Source organism: Stegodyphus dumicola, chromosome 5, assembly GCF_044657685.1.
Source record: "Stegodyphus dumicola isolate Sdum_Otavi_A_Nest chromosome 5, ASM4465768v1".
NCBI lineage: Eukaryota > Metazoa > Arthropoda > Arachnida > Araneae > Eresidae > Stegodyphus > Stegodyphus dumicola.
In genome coordinates this window covers 129901829-129920687 of record NC_140772.1, presented here as the reverse complement: position 1 = coordinate 129920687, position 18859 = coordinate 129901829, and the positions used below count along the sequence as shown (strand labels likewise).

General features: G+C 32.1%; 1 protein-coding gene across 1 annotated transcript in view; it reads right to left on the bottom strand.

The window, feature by feature from the left end:
- Positions 1 to 18859, bottom strand: part of LOC118199529 (phospholipid-transporting ATPase ABCA3-like) — a 384844-nt gene that overhangs the window by 235231 nt on the left and 130754 nt on the right. Inside the window, exons 13-15 of the mRNA XM_085817060.1 lie at positions 17785 to 17995; positions 16589 to 16835; positions 13859 to 13950 (exon numbers count right to left, since the gene is read on the bottom strand). Coding sequence (XP_085673186.1) covers positions 13859 to 13950; positions 16589 to 16835; positions 17785 to 17995 — 550 coding nt within the window. The remainder of the gene's footprint in view (positions 1 to 13858; positions 13951 to 16588; positions 16836 to 17784; positions 17996 to 18859) is intronic.

Below are 18859 nucleotides of genomic sequence, written 5' to 3'. Positions count from 1 at the left end.
GTAGAAAATAAAACTTTTAGGCATAATTTTAAGCCCAAATCTGGTTCTAAATTTTATGAAGGATCCTATAATCAGTATTCAAGACAAAGAAATGTTAAAGATTCCATGCAGACAGATGGTAATTTCAAAGTGGATTTTAAAAACAGTTTTGATAATAAATATAATCTGAGAGATAAATTTTATAAAACAGACAAAAGGAAAAGGGAATATAATCCTGGCATCCGCAATGAAAAGGGTGAGCCGAAATGCTTCAATTGTAATGATTATTGACATATAGCGACGGATTGTCCTCAGCCTAAAAAAGAAATTATTTGCAGGAAATGTAATGAAAAGGGTCATACTTTTAAAAAGTGTACGTCTAAGAATCCAGACTTGACAAATGTTAAAAATAATTTATCCGTGAACCAGAATTCAGGTGTTTCACCAGCTGTATATTTAAAGTATGCTCGCATCAATAATGGAGAAGAAATTACTGCAATCATAGATACGGGTTCTAGTTCATGTTTATTGAAACAGTCTGCGGCTAAGAGACTGAATTTTATTGTAAAACCTGATGTGGAGGAATTGTTTGGCTTTGGAAACCAGAATAAACCAGCCGCTAGAACATTGGGAAAAGTAACTGTTAACTTAGAGATTGATAATGTGGAAGGAAAGGACATTACAGTTCTAATTGTAGGAGATGAAACGCAACCATGCGACTTATTAGTTGGTCGAACATGGATTGATTTACCGCATATTGCATACTCCAAGATAGGAAATACCTTGCACATACGCTATGCTAATGACTGCCCATTTTCACAGTTGCAAAATGATAGCAACACTCCGCGAATTAAACTGAAGGCTTCCCAAGAAACTCAAATCGAAAGTAATACAGTTAATTTCGTGAAAGTTAAAACTGATGAAATAAATAACGGTTATGTTTTAATAAGTGGATCGGAAGATGAGTTGGGCTCATTATTGGAAGTAATACAAGGAGAAACAGTAATACCAGTCACTAACTACAGTGATCGAAAACTAATTTTGAAAGAGAATCAATGTATCGGTAGAGTGGAAGTAGCAGAATTAGTTGAACCAAGTTCAGATCAGAAAACTGAAAATTCAAGTCAAAAGGAAATACTGATAATAAATGAAATTAAGAAGGTTAGGAGACCGATTACTTTAGAAGAAATTAAAGTTAATAATAATACTACGCCAGAAAGAAAACAGGAAGTTTTACATTTGATAAATGAGTATCGAGATTGTTTTGCATTAAATATGGAGGAATTAGGGTGTACAAACTTAACAAAAATGGATATTAAAGAAATTGAAGGGAGTAAGCTTATTTGCATGAAGTCGTATAAAACCAATGCCGAAGAGCGTGCTTCTATAAAGAAGATAAATGATAGAACGAATGCAGAGAAATATGTAACTGAAAATTACGTCTTGAAGAATAATCGACTGTTTCGTAAAGTGAAAGATCAGGAAAAGGAGAAATTGTTATATGTCATACCTAAATCGATGAGAAAAGGTATTGTAGTAAAATTTCACGATCTTTTGGGACATTTTTCAGCAGACAGAACTGTTGCCAAAATCAAGGAATCATACTGGTTTAAAGGAATGAAACGATATGTTATGTTTCACATTTCGATGTGTTTCGAATGCCTAGTGGTAAGAAACAAGGAGTACTGCATCCAATTAGACCTGGTAGAAGACCTTTTGCAATTATACATATAGATCATTTAGGACCATTCGTAAAAAGTTCAAGAGGAAATACAGAATTATTTGTAATAACTGATAATTTTACGAGATTTACACGCTTATATCCTATGAAAAGTACTGCAACCAAGTATGTGTTAGTTGCATTGAAGAGTTTTGTAGATGATTTTGGGTTACCAGAAAAAATTATCAGCGATAGAGGAACATGTTTCACAGCGAAGGAATTTCGAGAGTACTGTCAAAATAATGGAATCAGTCATACACTCAATTCAACTCAACATCCAAGTGGTAATGGAATGGTGGAAAGAGCAAATCGAACAATTTTGGCTACGATTAAAACGAGTATGGAAAATCCGAATCAGAGAGACTGGGACAAAAAGATTAAGGAATGCGAAAGAAATCTAAACAATATGATAAATAAGACTACAAATAAAACTCCTTTCGAAATGCTTCACGGTTATTCACCAAAATTTAACGACGGATTGATGAGGATGATTACAGATGAAGACGCAGATGAATGGGAGAATCCAGTAATCTTACAGAATGAAGCTAGAAAGAGAATTGAAGATATGCAGATGAAAATGAAAGCAAATTATGACAAGAAGAAAAGTAATTCTTTAACATTCGAACGAGGAGAAATAGTAGTTATGAGAAGAGTACCTAAATCAACTGGAGAATCAACCAAAACACAACAAAAGTATCGAGGACCTTTGGTAGTTACAGAAGTTTTACCAAGTGATACCTATAGAGTGACTCAATTAGAAGAGAAGGTGAAAGGACATTTCTTTAGTACGACAGCTCATGTGAGCCAATTAAAGTCATGGCAGTGTCAAGCTGAATCAGAAGAAGGCGATGATGGTGGTGATGACATTAGTGTTACTGAGGATAACGATAACAACACGCCGCATATTACTAAAACTAGGACACGGAAAAAGAATAGAAAACGACGGTGAATCTATATGACAGCTAAAGACTTTCGAACTATAAACATTAATATTACAGATTTAATTTTTTTAAATATAAGTTCTTAATGTTCCGAGGTCGTAACTAAGTCAGGATGCCCGAATGTAAACGCAACGTATTAATTTTATTTAAAATGTATTTTCCCGATTGGCAATAACAGTTTTTTTCAGAACGATAATATTTTTGAACTGTAAGTTTTTGAGCAGTAATGTTGACGGTAATGTTTCTGAATAAAGCAAGTATTTAACAATTAATGTTTGACGGAATGTGTTTTTAATAAGGGAACTAATTAAATGCTAACAAATGTAATCCTCCACCCGAACATGGGCATCTGGACAGTCAGTGTCAGTCACTGCATTGTCAGTGTAAGAGTTTTGAATTTGGAATTTGTTTTAACCTATTTCATATTTTGTAAAGCTTTAATGAATTTTATATTAACAAACTCAACGAGTTCAGAGAGAGAACTGTACGGAAAATAAGTTTTATCTCCAGTGTGGAAATTCTAAAGATATGCTGTTTTCAAATGTATGTGGTTTATGGGCGAAGAACATGGTATTCAATAAATATAGGTAACACAGAAAACGTTAAAAAAAGGTTCCTTTTGGGCGTAATATAAAATCTGAGTGCTTCTAGATTTTATTTTACATTTTTTTCCCGTTCATTACGCTCAGAAAATTTTATGCTCCGAATTTTATAAGTTACTAAAATAAATATTCCATTTTAATGTTAATAAGTTAGTGATGATATAATCAAATAAATGATTGTTTTGTAATGCTATTATAGTTTTGAAAATCACTGCCTGAAAATGGTCATTAAATTAAAAAAAAAAAGTTATCACATATTGTTTAATTTTACCTTATTTATTTCAAAGCATCACATACTATCAATCTTATTTAATTTTACGTTATTTGTACGCAAAATTAAGTTAATAAATTTTGTGCCTAGAGTTTTTACCGTTTTACCAAAGTAAAGATGTTTGTACAAGAATTACGCGTGAAAAAAATGCACGAAATGCAATAAAAAGTGCTTTAATGAGATATATTAAATCCTATTTGGAAAAACTGTGGCTTTCATAATCTGATCACTATAAAACATATCACATTTAATAATTAAAAAGAGTTATGTGATACGAACGCCATAGGTTTCAGTGTTAAAGTAAACCAGATCATCCCTACTCTTTCTTGCCGACATGTCGGTGACGTGCACGCCGCCCATTGGGTTAGTCCATCTCTTATAAGGTCCGTGAATGTATCTCATTCCATACCATTCTGCTATAAATCGAGGAGTAGCACCTGCTTCCATTTTTTGCAGAATTTGCACTCTTTGCGTTACCGTCAATGCAATGTGTTTACGTTTTTCAACATTGCAAGCAGTAAAATCATGAGTGTATTTCTTATCTGTCATTGTATTAAAAAGGGCTGAAATTAAAAACATTCTTAATTTATCCTTAAAATATCCGGATAAAAAAAAGGCAGCATTAAACAATCTCGTGAAATGAAATAACAAAGCTCAGAAAATACAACAAATGAATCGTGAACTTGAACAAAGAGTTGAGTGAATCGTCTGCTTTTTTACCTCGATGCAGATTAGAAGGAAAAAAACTTATTTATTTTATCTTATTTCTTAAACTTTTTTATATGAATAATTTGGTATTTCCGTTTTGACTCATTATTATTCGGTAAGTATTTTTTTCTTCGATATTTCGTACTCAATGTTGCAGTTTCCGGAACCTATAAACTGAATGTTTATATTCCGAGAGGCAACGCGGATTTCAGGTCGGGGGATTTTCGGTATCTGACTGTATCACAATATAATCCTTGTGAGGCATTAAATTGGACTTTAATTTACCACAGCTTACTTAAGATTCAGGATCTAATTCTACTGACCTATTTCTTCTAATTCATAATATAGTCTTTTAAGCCAAAGCTGCATTGTCAGTGTAAGAGTTTGTGAATACATGAAAACAAACTATTGGTGCTAAGGGCACAATATTTCTGTTAGCTTCCAAATCCTGTTTTTTCTCTCCTAAAGACAAGGAAAAGGGCATTGGAGATACCTCATACAATGTTCTACCTAAGGTCCCAGGCTGCCCTAATAGAGCCCATGCAAAAATACAAAGTTAAAATTTGAAAAATAAAGCTGAAATTTTGAGACATGCTTCATTTTTAAAAATGCTTATACGGCATAAAGTGTACGACTATATATATAGACTAGAAAAAATACAGCAACTTATTTTTTTACAGTACTGAAATATATGCATATACATGTAAAAATTTTATTTTCCTACAGTTAAGTATCTTTTACATCATTCCATTCTTTTTTGTAAGAAAAGCTTCCACCTGTAATCAAGAAGCATTATTAAGATATATAAAATCAAAATTAAAATTTTTAAGGAGTATTTTATAATTCAATTGTGGGATATAACATGACATGCCTTTTCATGATGCACCCTGGTTAAAGCTAAATGTGTCACAGCGTTGCCTTGCTTCCTTGTTCTTTTGAGCGTTTAGATTGCGTAACATTATGGCAAAGAATGGGTTGAGAATCTTGCAGGGGAATGCCGGCAGCCTTTCCCAGAATAAGAAGACCCAAATTATGAATATCACTCTGTAGAGACATTACGTTATTTTTCGGAAGCAGGAATCATGAAAAATGAGCAACGCCTTCACCAGGAATCGAACCACGGACCTCTGGAATATGTGCCCAGCATGCAGACCACTAAACTACAAAGGCATGCCAGAATGTGGGAGAAATACCTTATAAACTACCCCTTTTAAAGGGCAACTAGTGTTTTTAAAGGACCCAATCACCAAATCCCGGGTGTGGAGAATCATCATCCACCACCCTTTTATTTCGGGTGCCACTGTAAAGACATTAGGTATTTCAGAAGCAGGAAAGATGAAAAATGAGCAATGCCTTCACCGGGAATCGAACCATGGACCTCTGGAATACATGCCCAGCGTGCAAACCAGTACAACACGAAGGCATGCCAAGAAGGTGGGAGAAATACCTTATAACTCATTCACAAGATATTGACTTGTTGTCCAAGCTAATCTGTCCTTAGATGATTTATGTAGATATTCATTCCCTGGTTTTTGTTTGCATCTTCTACGATAATCAAGAAGAATTGCCAATGGAATCCTGATAGACATAAGGCAAAACCTAACATTATCTTTTTCTGTCATTAGTGATCTACAACATACTATCTAGCTGAACTGGGCCAAACTTAATGTCTGGAAAGACAACAATGTCTTTACTGTTATTATATGCTATAGCCCATCAGGCAATAAGGAGTTGAATTTTAGCAGTGTTTCCATCCCTAGAAATTGCTTTCTCATTGGAGATTTTAATGCACACAACAAAAGGTGGGGCTATAATGATAGTAAGGCCGCAGGCATAGTCACGGAGCATAGTCACAAAGCCAAAATTTTAAGCAATGGAAATATTAAGTGGAGCTTTAAGAAGGCAAATTGGAAGAATTATGGAAATGATCTGGAACAAAATATTCTCAATTTCAGTCACAGTAGAGATAAAAGTATTGATGCTGCCACCTTTTGCTTTTGTTCCACTATTATAGAATCAGCAAAAAAGTGGATTCCAAGAGGCAAAATAAATAGATTTAAGTCATTCTGGACCCATGAGCTGGAAAATCTTAAAAAACAATCTTTTAAGGGCTTGTTGTCTGGCAGAGGAAACCAAAGACACTGCCCATGCTCAAGACTGGAGAAAAAGTACCACACTGTTAAAGAGTGAAATTAATGTGGCAAAGCGCAACTGCTTTAATAATTTTATTCACAGCATTGATTTTAGAAGAGATGGAAAGTGAGTATGTTCTTTTTTAAACAATTTAAAAAACTCTGCCCTAAAGTGGTAAAACAGCCCATGGTGATCTTTAATAAAGGTGTCTCTAATAACAAAGATATTGCTAATTCTTTTGCAAAGTTTTTTGCTGGCTCTCAAAGATTGGAAACTGGTTTAAAAAAGAATCAATGCCATACTTAATGAAATGTAAAGTCTCTCCTACAGAAAAATAATCCAAGACATTCAGTCTTCTACTCCAATTTTACCATGGTAAAACTCAATGAGGCTATTTGCCTGTTAAAGTGTAGCAAAAGCCCAGAACCGGATAACACCCATGCTGACTTTATGAAGAACATGGGACCTACTTGAACAGAATCTGGCACAACACTGATCCCTCTACTTGGCTGAAAGCCACTGTTATTCCTATATTAAAGAAGAATAAACCTAGTGATCAAATTAACAGTTACAGACTTATTTCCTTGATTCGTATCTTGGCTAAGGTCATATAGCGCATGATTACCTCAAGATTGAGTTGCTTTTTGGAGTATAATAATTTATTATCTCCTATGCAGGCCGAATTTAGAACTGATAACTGTTCAGCTCAGCAAATTATCTACTTTAGCCAAGACGAAAAGGATTCCCTGGATAAACGTCAAGTCCACCCTGGCAGTCTCAGTTTTTGTGGACTTTAAATCCTCCTATGACAGACTCTTTTGCTTAAAGCTTGTTGAAAACCTTCACTCCCTTGGTGTAGAGGGCAAAATGCCAGCCTGGATCAAAAATTTTATCAACTAAAGATTTATTAGGGTTTTCTATGGCCTATGTCTCTTTTCAGACACACAAAAACTGGTCTTTATCAGGGTTCTGTAATGAGTCCCTTATTATTTAATATTTATATAAACAATTTGCCTGATACTCTTATGTCTGATAAAGCATTTAAGACTAACTGTTCTCTGCCGTTCTAGACTTCTGGAGCTGTGCTCCAAAGAATCGACAGCAAAGCCTGAATGTTAATCTCAATGTTGCCTTGGGAAGACTGGATCTTTAGTGCAGGAATAATAACATGATTTTAAACTATATGAAACTAAATGTCAAAACCTTGAATACACAACACTATTTATCCCACCTTCTGTATCATGGTGAAGTGATCTTTGTAAGTAATAACATTATGTATATGGGATGCAAACTTGATTCACGTCTGAATTGGAATGAACATATTTCTTATATATGGGAAAAAAACTGAAAGGAGACTTCCAATTTTGAAACGGCTGGCAGGCTGCCGATGGCGGTGTAACAGAGACACTTTAATAAATACATATAAAATGCACATTCAACCATTATTTTATTACTGTAATGAAGATTTTGTGACTGCTTCTCAGAAGACCTAGACCTTGTTTGACAAATGAATGTAATGACTGTGCCTTTGTGTCCTCTTGAATGTGGTGACTTCTGCGTATATTTTGAACTTGATGAGAAAATTGAAAAGAGTGAGATGCCCTCTGCCCAGATCAGAGCCACTGCTTATGAAACCCCTGAGAGAGGATATCCCAGTAATCTCTGGACCCATACCAATGGATCCATGACTGAATGAGGTACTTGAGCTAGTGCAGCAATATATTGTAACCATTTTGCATTCTAATATAAGGCAGTGGAAAGATACAGTCAAATACCAAAAATCTGCCAACTCCTGAAATCCACGTTGCCTCTCAAAATATAAACATTCAGTTTATAGGTTCCGGAAACCACAACATTAAGTACGAAATATCGAAGAAAAAATACTTACTGAATAATGACGTCATAATTACCAAATAATAATGAGTCATAATGGAAATAGCAAATTATTCACATCATGATAAAAGTTTTTTCCCCTCTAATCTGCATCGAGGTAAGAAAGCAGACAATTCACTCAACTCTTCTTTCAAGTTCATGATTCACGTTGTTGTACTTTCTGAGCTTTGTTACTTCACGAGATTATTTAGTGCTGCTTTTTTTTTTTTTTTTTTATCCGCATATTTCGTGGATAAATTGAGAACATTTTAAATTTCAGCCCTTTCTAATACAATTACAGATTAGAAACACACTCGTGATTTTACTGCTTGCAACGTTGAAAAATGTAAACGCGTTGTATTGTCGGTAATGCAAAAAGTGCAAATTCTGCAAAAGATGGAGACAGGTGCTACTCCTCGGTTTATAGCAGAATCGTACGGAATTGCGATACGATTGTGTATGATATATGGAAAAATAAAGAAAAGCTGTTGAAAATTTTCAGCAACAGTGATTCTAACGCCGAAATCCGAAACTGGAAATCTCTGCATGAGGCGAAATCGGCAAACTTCGATGCTATGTATTTATATATGTAATAATAATTTAATGCATATAATAAATTATTGCAATAATGTATATAATAATTTAATTAAATATATCTAATACGCCTTATTTATTTTGCATTTTTAGTCTGAATATTATGATTTATCTTTTCTGTTCTGATATCCGCAAAATCCTACAATCCACACAACCTCTGGTCCCAAGCTTTGCGGATTTCTGGAATTCTACTGTACTACCAATTTTGATGTTAAAGTTGAGGCTATATTTATTGCTCTGAATTAATTAACAGGGTTGTCACTCAAACAGCAGAATGAAATTCCCTGATATTTCCAGGTGTGTTTAAAGAAAATTCCAGTCTATCAGCGTAGTGCACATTGGCTGTGCAGAGAGGTAAATTAATTACGGTATCACTTGAAAACACAAAAATTTGCCAATTACATATGGCTTATGCATACACACACACATATATATAATCCCCAAAGCATTACTATTATAACTACAAGTATACTACTTGTATAACAGCAGTTGTTTTGTCCACTGAAGATTGAGATTAGAATCTGCCCAATCTGGATTAAAAAATGTCTTTTTTTGCAGACCTTTTGCAGCTAAACGAAAGACAGAAATCTATTTAATGATATTTTGAAATAAATTTAGGTATTTTATATTTATTTAGCAGCATACAAAAGCAAAAAATATGTGCATAAAATTTCGTGATGGTATGTCATCGTACTGTTAGAATTAGTTGCCAGTTTGCTGCAGAAAACTGCCCAAAATTTGAAAGTATCATTAACTAATAATAAATAAATCTAAAAGAAGCCACATTAAATGAGAATGGGAAGGTGAAGGTTATTTTCTTTTGTTCAACATGCACTGCATATGTGCACGAGAGTCTCTCGATTCTTGAAGTTACCGGAAACCAAAGTTGCTGGAAACTTACTTTGGCTTTCCAAAAGACAATCTGACTGCAGATGCCAAAATTGGCCGTATGCAAGCTGCCCGAATAATGCTCACGTGATACATAATTCACCAAGAAAGTGCTTGCTTCTAACATTGGTGTGAAAATCCTTTATTGGGAGGAATCACTATATGAAATTCCTTGACTTTCCAAATTTTGACTAAAATATTTAAATTCCGACTTTTTTGGACAATTTTCGAATTCCCTGACTTTTCTCAGTTTTCCAGGTACTGCAGAACCCTGAATTAAGTGCTTGGAAGAGTAATTTCCCTCGGGCTGTCATTATATCTGACAACAAAGCCGCTTTGCAAGCTATCTCCAACAATAAAGTTTGTACTTCCGAATGAATTTACAGATGTAGAAAGATTCTAAACACTGGCTGACTCAAATGTCTTGCAGTAGATTCCTGCTCATTGTAGAATCGAGGGAAATGAAAGAGATGATTTCCTGGCAAAGAAAGGAACGACTATTCTACAAACCACTAATAACCATATGACTTTTCTGTAAAACTCCTAATTAAATTAAAATTTAAGAGAAGGTTTGCTTCCTACCTATCAAATGAAGTAAAGGGAAAGGCCTGGGAGTGTCTAACTATTTCAAAGACAGTTATTCCAGATTTTACTCGCCCTATAGCCGTGGCATTATTTCATCTTTTGACTGGGGCCGATTGTTTGAATGCCCATCTTTTTAAAATTCGATTTAAGGATTCTTCAGTCTGTACTCTGTGTTACTCTGGACAGCCCATGGATAAGGAGCATATTGACAAATGCACTGCACTATTATTTTTTAATTCTATTGTTCTTAAGTATTGGGAAGCAAGATTAAGACTAAAGGCTTAGTAGCCAAATGTTTAAAACATCTGTATAAATGTTTAAAACATCTGTATAAATAAATAATCCAATTGTTATGATTTGAAACACATTTTGTTCCTTTTGTAATGCTCTTAGATTCGTCATGGCCAGCGGCAGAGCATGTGTAACCAGAGCATATGTAACCAGAGCAGCTGCACCAGGCAGCCAAATTGTAAGAAAGAATTGAGTGGCAGATTATTGGATTCGAGGCGTTGCATTGGGTGGCAAAAAGTCTAGTGCTGGCCCTGGGAGTAACAAACAAAAGAGGAATTTAGAAGAAATTGAATTTTCTATTCCACACAATTCGTTCAACTACAAAAATCATTTGCACAAAAGAAAGTGAGGATAGCTCTCTAAAGAACAAAGTCATCAGTCCACAGATATTAGTTATTTGCAGCTAATAGCCACAATGATGTATATTTTCAGCATTAATATTAAAACACATTTTTTTTTAGTTTATTTTTGCTAATGCTACTACAAAGGAAGCTTACCCATTTTTAGAATGATTTTAGAGTTGTTTAATTAAATTTTAAAATATAAAGAGTATTTTTTGTTAATATTTGATTTCTGAGACCTAAGTCTGCATGGTGATTTCCATTCCTTCTCCACTACTTTCCAGACTCCATCAGTTATGGTGGCTTTGCATTCAGAAAGAGCTCTTTTCAAGAGATCAAAGGCATAACAATTTATAGGTGAAACACCAGGGGACTTCACATGAATATGTTGGAAAGATATATATACAATATCTGTATCAATCTTAATTTTTTTTTCAAGGAATGCAGTGGTACATTTTGAAGTATGACTTGTTGCTTTATCTCGATGAGGTCTCACTTTTTGAAAGTCATTGGGATAAGGAAAGGGAGGTTTTTCTGTAAATATCAGATACACCTGTTTTTCTGTAAAATCTTTCTCCTGATAGTACATGGAGCTGATTTCAACTCTCTATATTTTAAATTTCCCATTGTAAGAGAATCCTGAAACAATCATAAACACCATTACTGAAACCTTATTAACACTGATGGAACCCCATTTGTACACTTTTTTCTTTTCGTTTTGGATAATAAACGGACTAAGTTGTTTTCTATTGTGTGCGAGCAACATCTAAAACATTTTGGCCATGATTAAAAAGTGAACTGGTGCCTCTCCTACTCAAGCTCTCATCTAACATCAAGTTATCGACAACTAAATAAATCATCACGTCTTTTAGTTGGACAGGATGTGTTCCAGTATTTCACCGGAATGTTATTAAATGTAATTACTGCTACAGTTGTTTAAAGACTTGGTTAATGGACTTCATGTGTTTCCATCCGCAAAAGTGTTAGATGGAAGTTTATTCAGCCATCTACTTATATTACCTTTTACATAATGGAGAAATTATCTTGGGAATTACTAAATCTGTTTATGACTATAAGTTTGGTTTTCAATCACAGGGTCTGCATGGTTTTACAATGAAATTTTAACATATAATGTTGTTTTATCACTATACTGGTTTTTTAAAAAAGGAGCAGTTTGGTGAAAATATAAAATTAAAATGCTATGGTACCAAAAGAATTAACTTTTCATAATTATGTTTGCATCAAAAACGTATTGATAAAATTTTTAAATGCATGAAATAATGTTGAAAAATTGGCATAGAATATAATAAAAAAATAGTGCATTTTGAGTACAGTAAGAAAAATAAGGGAGGTAGTTGTGAAAAACTGGTACAGAAAAAGGATATAAAATTGTATTTTTGAGAATTAATATAAAAAATATTAATGTCTGATACTGAATAGTGTTATAATGAATAAAAATATTGCTAATTTAAGAAACTGAATAATTATGACAAATCAATTAATAGATAATTGTATGTTAACATAGAATATGCTATGATAAAGTTTGAATGCTCCCACCTTAAGAAAAAATACTTAATTTTTTCATATATAACTAGTATTTTTATTAATTTTTTATATATAATGGAGTGAGATTTAAATTTTATTTACATATATAGAATGTTTTAGTGCAGTTCTAAAAGGACATTTGCCTTTAAACAAGGAACAAATGAGTTTGCCAAGCATCAAATTAAATGAAAAGATGGTCTTTACTTGGCAGTTTGGTATAATTTGCATTATAGAATCGAAATATGGAAACACAATTGGCATGTCATTTCAGAAAAAGTCTGATTTTGTGTAAAAATACCTATATTAGAACAATTTTGTATGATCTTAAATCCATTTAGTGTGAATATATATAAATCTAATGCATATCCTAAGTGGAGCTTTCAAGACATGAAAAGCGCAAGTTAAATTTCGTCAACGACCCAGTAGAACGAGATATAGAACTGTCTCTCTTTCTCTAACTCTTTTTTTTTTTTTTTTTTTGGTGCAGTGTACATAGACTTTTGCCTAATATGATGAAAAAAATTGCATTAAGTTTTCGGGAATGTATTTCATTTATCATGCTTATGGTATATAACCTGTAATGTCATTAAGAAGATATAGTAATATCCATAAAAAATGATTAAGAAGTAAAATGCTGGAAAATGTGATTATACATTAATAAATATCCCTTGCTACTCATACTTTTATACTCATTAAGAAGATCATTAATGATTTTTAGATTATGAATTTTCTTATGTCGACAAGAGATGTACTTCTGTGATATGAAAGACAAATTAAAAATTTTAAGGATCAGGAAATGTTCACAATGTACTCTCGCATTTGGTTTTATGGATGTGATTCTACAGTTAAATGAAAATAGTAACATTTTCAGAAGCATTAATCACTATATTGAACATAACTGATAATATTTTCTAATAAAAAAAGTTAGTTAGATTTTAATTAAGATTCTATCGATTTTAACAGCAAACAAGTAAAGGTCCCTTGTCATCAGGAGCAAAGAAATTTTCAATGAAGGGAAAGTGATGGTTGTATTTATACACAAAAGAAATAGTAACCAAAATTGAAAAATTAAGTGAATATAAAAAAATTTGATTAACTTAATTTTACAAATTTCGTTACTATTTTTGCCGATAGATGGTGCTACCTTCTCGTTTGCTTCACTCTTTTTGGATATAAATACAACTGTGACATTCTGTTTGCTGCAGATTTCTTTGCTCCTGATGAAGAGGGACCTGGTTGTTCTCCAAATTGACAGAGTCTTGACTAAAATCTATGCCAAACACAAGGTTGTTGCATTGCTAATTTATGTTTTACTTTAGTGTATTTCTCTTTTGTCTTGTAAAGACAATACTTAAAAATTCAAGTTAGATAACAAATATTAGATATACCAGAATTACTGAAAGCTTCTTCAATTGGATTAACAAATTTCTTCATTAAAGAGTTTTTTACATAAGTTCCTGGAGACAGATTGAGAGATGCACTGCAACAGAAAAAGATTTTATTTTATTATTTAATGGAAACAACATTATTTAAAAATGTTTAGGATAATCATATTTAAGATTTCAAAAAGAGTTTTAATAAACAAACACTTTCAAGTTAACAGACATACTTTAGTCCAAACAACTAATGGCCCTTCAATCTGAAAAGTGATCCTATATTTCTTTACCATATTTACTAGTGTATTTTTTTTAGTACAAGTTTCTGAAATTATTTTAAGTATATATGTAATTTCTCCATTCCTCAAGATGTTCAGAAAGCGACCTTCTAAATTTTGAAACAGATTCGTCCCCATAATCATTATTTATCTGTTAAATATTTTCGTTTTACTAATTGATGTATTCATAGAATTTGGGTGCCTGATCTTGGATTGATAAAGCAACAATAGTGAACAGCTTTAAGAAAACAGAGATATTTAATGTTCTTGATGATTCAGAAGATTATTTTACGTGGGAAGAGAGACTGAATGGTGATGAAGACGATGACAATAAATGATGATGAGATATAGTACAGGGAAGGAGAAATGAGGATATCTTATTAGACAGAATAATGTTAATGTACTGTGTACTCTTAATGGAATATAAGTTTCTTTTAGGTAAATAATGACCAGTAGTGATAATGACCAGTAGTTTACCCATGAATACTTTTCATTTTGTATTGCACCCATGTCCTTTGGAAATTAAATTACTTGCATAATTTTTCCTTTTTGCTTTTCATATAGTAAAGGGAGGAATATGCAAGTAAATACAGTATATGAATTAAAAACATAAACAAATAAAAATAAAAATATTGGGTATATAAAAAGTCTGCGCTTTTTTGCCACTAGATGCTGTTGATGCCTATATATCCGGCAATACTCACTCAATTATCTCAAACAAACATATGCTTAAAAGGTGATATTCAGCTTCCATTGTTTATAAAGATAGTTTTTTTAATTTGTTGCTCGTGTAAAAAGTTATATGAATTTGAAAAATGAGTGAAATATCAGAAGAAATATGCTATGTAATGCATTTTTTCTACGAAAAAGTTACAAATGCTGCAAAAACATGCTGAAAAATTAGTGAAGTATACGGTGAGAATGTTGTGAGTAAACGAAGGACACAGGAGTGGTTCGCTAGATTCCATTCTGAAAATTTCTATGTCAAAGCTGCACCTCACTCTCGACCAGTCACTGAAAAAGTTGATGAAATTTTGCAACTGGTGGAGCATGACTGGCACGCAAGCTGTCAGGAAATAGCAGAGGCACTAAACATCAACCACATAACAATTTGGAATCATTTGAAAAGAGCAGGCTACAAAAAAAAGCTCAATGTTTGGGTGCCACATGAATTAATGCAAAGAAATTTGATTGACCGAATTACCATCAGGGAAATACTTCTGAAACGCAATGAAACTGAACCATTTTTGAAGCGAATCATTGCAGGCGATGAAAAATAGGTGAAATATGAGAAAATCAAATGCAAGTGATCATGGTTAAATGCCAGTAACCATCCACAAATGACTTCAAAGACAGGATTGTTGCCAAATAAGGTTATTTTGAGTGTTTAGTGGGATTGGAAAGGAACTGCCCATTATGAGCTGCTGCTATCTGGCGAAACCATCATTTTGGCCCTGTAATGTGCACAACTTGACCGTGTGAACTAAGCAATCCAGAAAGAGCGACCAGAATTGGCCAACAGAAAGAGAATTGTGTTCCATCACGACAATGCGTGTTCACACACATCTTCGATGATTCAGAACAAATTGACGGAGGCTTGGTTGGGAAGTTTTGATGCATCCACCGTATAGCCCTGACCTTGCTCTGTCTGACTACCATTTGTTTCGGTTTTTGCAAAACTCTTTCGATGGTGAAAAATTGACTGACCAAAGTGCCACTGAAAATAACTTGGACAAGTTTTTTTTTTTATGATAACTACAGAAGTTCTACACACATGGAATTATGTACCTATCCGAAAAATGGCAAAAAGGTCATAGATAATAGTGGTCAATATGTGCTTGATTAAAATTGATTTTCAATAACAAAAATTTTTGTTCAAAAATGTACCAAAAAAGCATGGAGACTTTTTATATGACCCAATATATCCTACATCATAACTAATTTAATGAATTGATTTCTTCTGCATTTTGACAAATCTGACATATAATTTACTTCACAAAAATTACATTTTTTCAATGATCACATATAAATTATCATGTGCTCATTAACTAACAAATGAGTTGTCCCTTCACAGAAAACCTTCTGAAGGAAAACAACTCAAAGTTATGTTAACATATGAGGAAAAAATACAGAAATATCTATGAAGCAGTGAATCATAACAAACAAGCTAAACAAACACCCCCCCCCCAAAAAAAAAACGTTTTGTCATAGCATCATATGAAGTTAGTTAAAATACGAATTCAAAATTTCCAGCTTATTCTTAAACCAAAATAAAATTTGATTTAACTATATCTGGATGAAAATCTGAAATTCTTACCTTTAGCATTAAGTTAGCTATTTTTAAAACACACACAAAGGAAAATTATACAAAAGTTAAGTAATAATGAGAAACTAGAAATATTATTGAAACTTAAATTTCTAAGATAATAAAAGTGCATTTAATAAAGAAAGTGCTGTACTTTACCTATCAAATAATTCCTCTAATGTTATTTCTGTTATCTTAAATGTACCTATATTAAGTTGTTCTTTCTGATCTTCCAAATCATAAAACAAGAAATAGAACATATGAGAGCTAGCAGGAGGTAATAGATAAGTTATTTCGTCTTCATCTGAACACAATTTAGCATCAGGAATTTGAGCAAAGACAAGTTCACTAAGATTAGACACATTGCAAAATGGTTCTTTTTGTATGACTAAGTGATAACCAGCTCCTGTAATACAAAATCAAAAATTTTATAAATTTATATTATATTTTCTTCTTTTTTTGTACATATATATAGGGTGGTCCAAAAAAGATGTCCATAGGCTTGGTTTTCTAACCTTTCAAGTGGCTTGACCACATATGTAGTATCATCATATTTACTTGACATACAATTATCTTATTCTTTATATTGACATACTTATATTGACATCTTATTCTTTAAAATAGTTTACTTCCTAATTTTTTTAATGACATGGAAATCATTCTGGATACTATGGATATAAAGATTAAAGCAAATTACTTTAATCCAAGTTTATACAAATCTAAAACTTCATACGATCCTTGCAGAACAAAAATTTCAGTTAACAAAATATTCAATATGTTTCAAAAACTGAAATATAAAAGTTTCATATATTTATAAGCAAAACTCATGGAGATAGCTAACACATTTTGATCAACTTGAATCGCTTTTACATGATTATATTTGATTGAAATTCAGTATTTGTGACCAAGTTTAAGAAAAAAAAAAAAAAAAAAAAAGTATAAAAATAATTTTTCATTTTTGGTAATTAATACTTTTTATTATGCAAGACAGTATTCATTATTAAATTTGTAGATGGTTTTCTGAAAATATTAATCACGCATATCTCTGCAAATTTTGGACTTAAGTTATATGGAGTGATTTGTATTTAACTTATTACAAATTTATATTTTATAATTAGTTTTCCCTCACACAGTGTACAAAAATATTATTAATAAATATAAGTCTTCTTAAAAATTGTAAAATTTTTCACCTTAGTTTGAAAAACTTTATTATTGGAAGTATATGCCTTAGATTAAATACTTTATAAAACAAAGCCTATTTCCAACTTTCTCAAACACCTGATATACATGCACATTAATTTAATCACTGATAAATATACCAAAAAAAAAAATACACCATAGATTTTTTTTACAACCATAGATTTTTTTAAAAAATTTTGGTGTTCCATAGCATTGAAGATGGCCTTTATCCATTAATGCAATTCTGTCCCCAAGAGCTTCAGCTTCTTTCATATGACTTGAAGTTATCAAAATGGTACGTTTTACTTTTTCCGCTTGGAGAGCATCCCATACAATCCTCCTAGAGAAGAAGTCCATATGCTTGGTTGGTTCATCTATTATCACCACCTGGAGAGGGGGTTAACAGTTATATAAATCCTAGATCAATTGTTAGAATAAATTGTAATATAACCCCAGAGTATCTAATATATATACATTAGTTATGCATATGACAATACACTCTACCTATGTTCTTGTCACCACTTATAAAAGCAAATCATTACCTTAAAAATTCTTTAAATTCTAAAAAAACTTCATTGCCATTAATTAAAGTTATTTAATATCTTACATTAAAATAATAATCTATTAATAAATAAAAAAATACACATAAGGATGCATGATAGTTATATTTCAAATTACATGGTAAAATTTGATTTAATTTACAATTAAATATATTACCTATCATTATAATTTCATATTAATTAAGAGCAAAATGGCCAATTAATATCATATATAATTATAAGCTGTCTGAGATTTAATATTTTAGCTTTATAAGAATTTAACTCAAATACTCATAAAATTAAAATAAATTGAAATGAGAAAATTAGATTATAATTGTAATTATTAAACACTAAATGCATAATCAACATACTTCTTTTCTTGATAGGTATATTTGCATGTAAAGCAAGTGCATTTTAAAAGTGTTTTGAACTCTTTTATGAATTAAAATTTACTTCACAGTACAAGTATACCAGTCTTAATATTTACGAGGACAACCAACACTGACAGCACTGTAATGAAAATCTTCTGCCACATTATGCAAGAATTTATTTGCAACATAACTTTTGTAAGAAAATAAAATGCGAATCCTATATTAGGTTCATAATATAAAATGTACCAAGATTGCAACAATTAAATTCCTAAAGGATGAGGGATGCTTAACAACAAAAAGTCAAAATTTATAATTGGAAAATATGATATGAAAAAAGACAT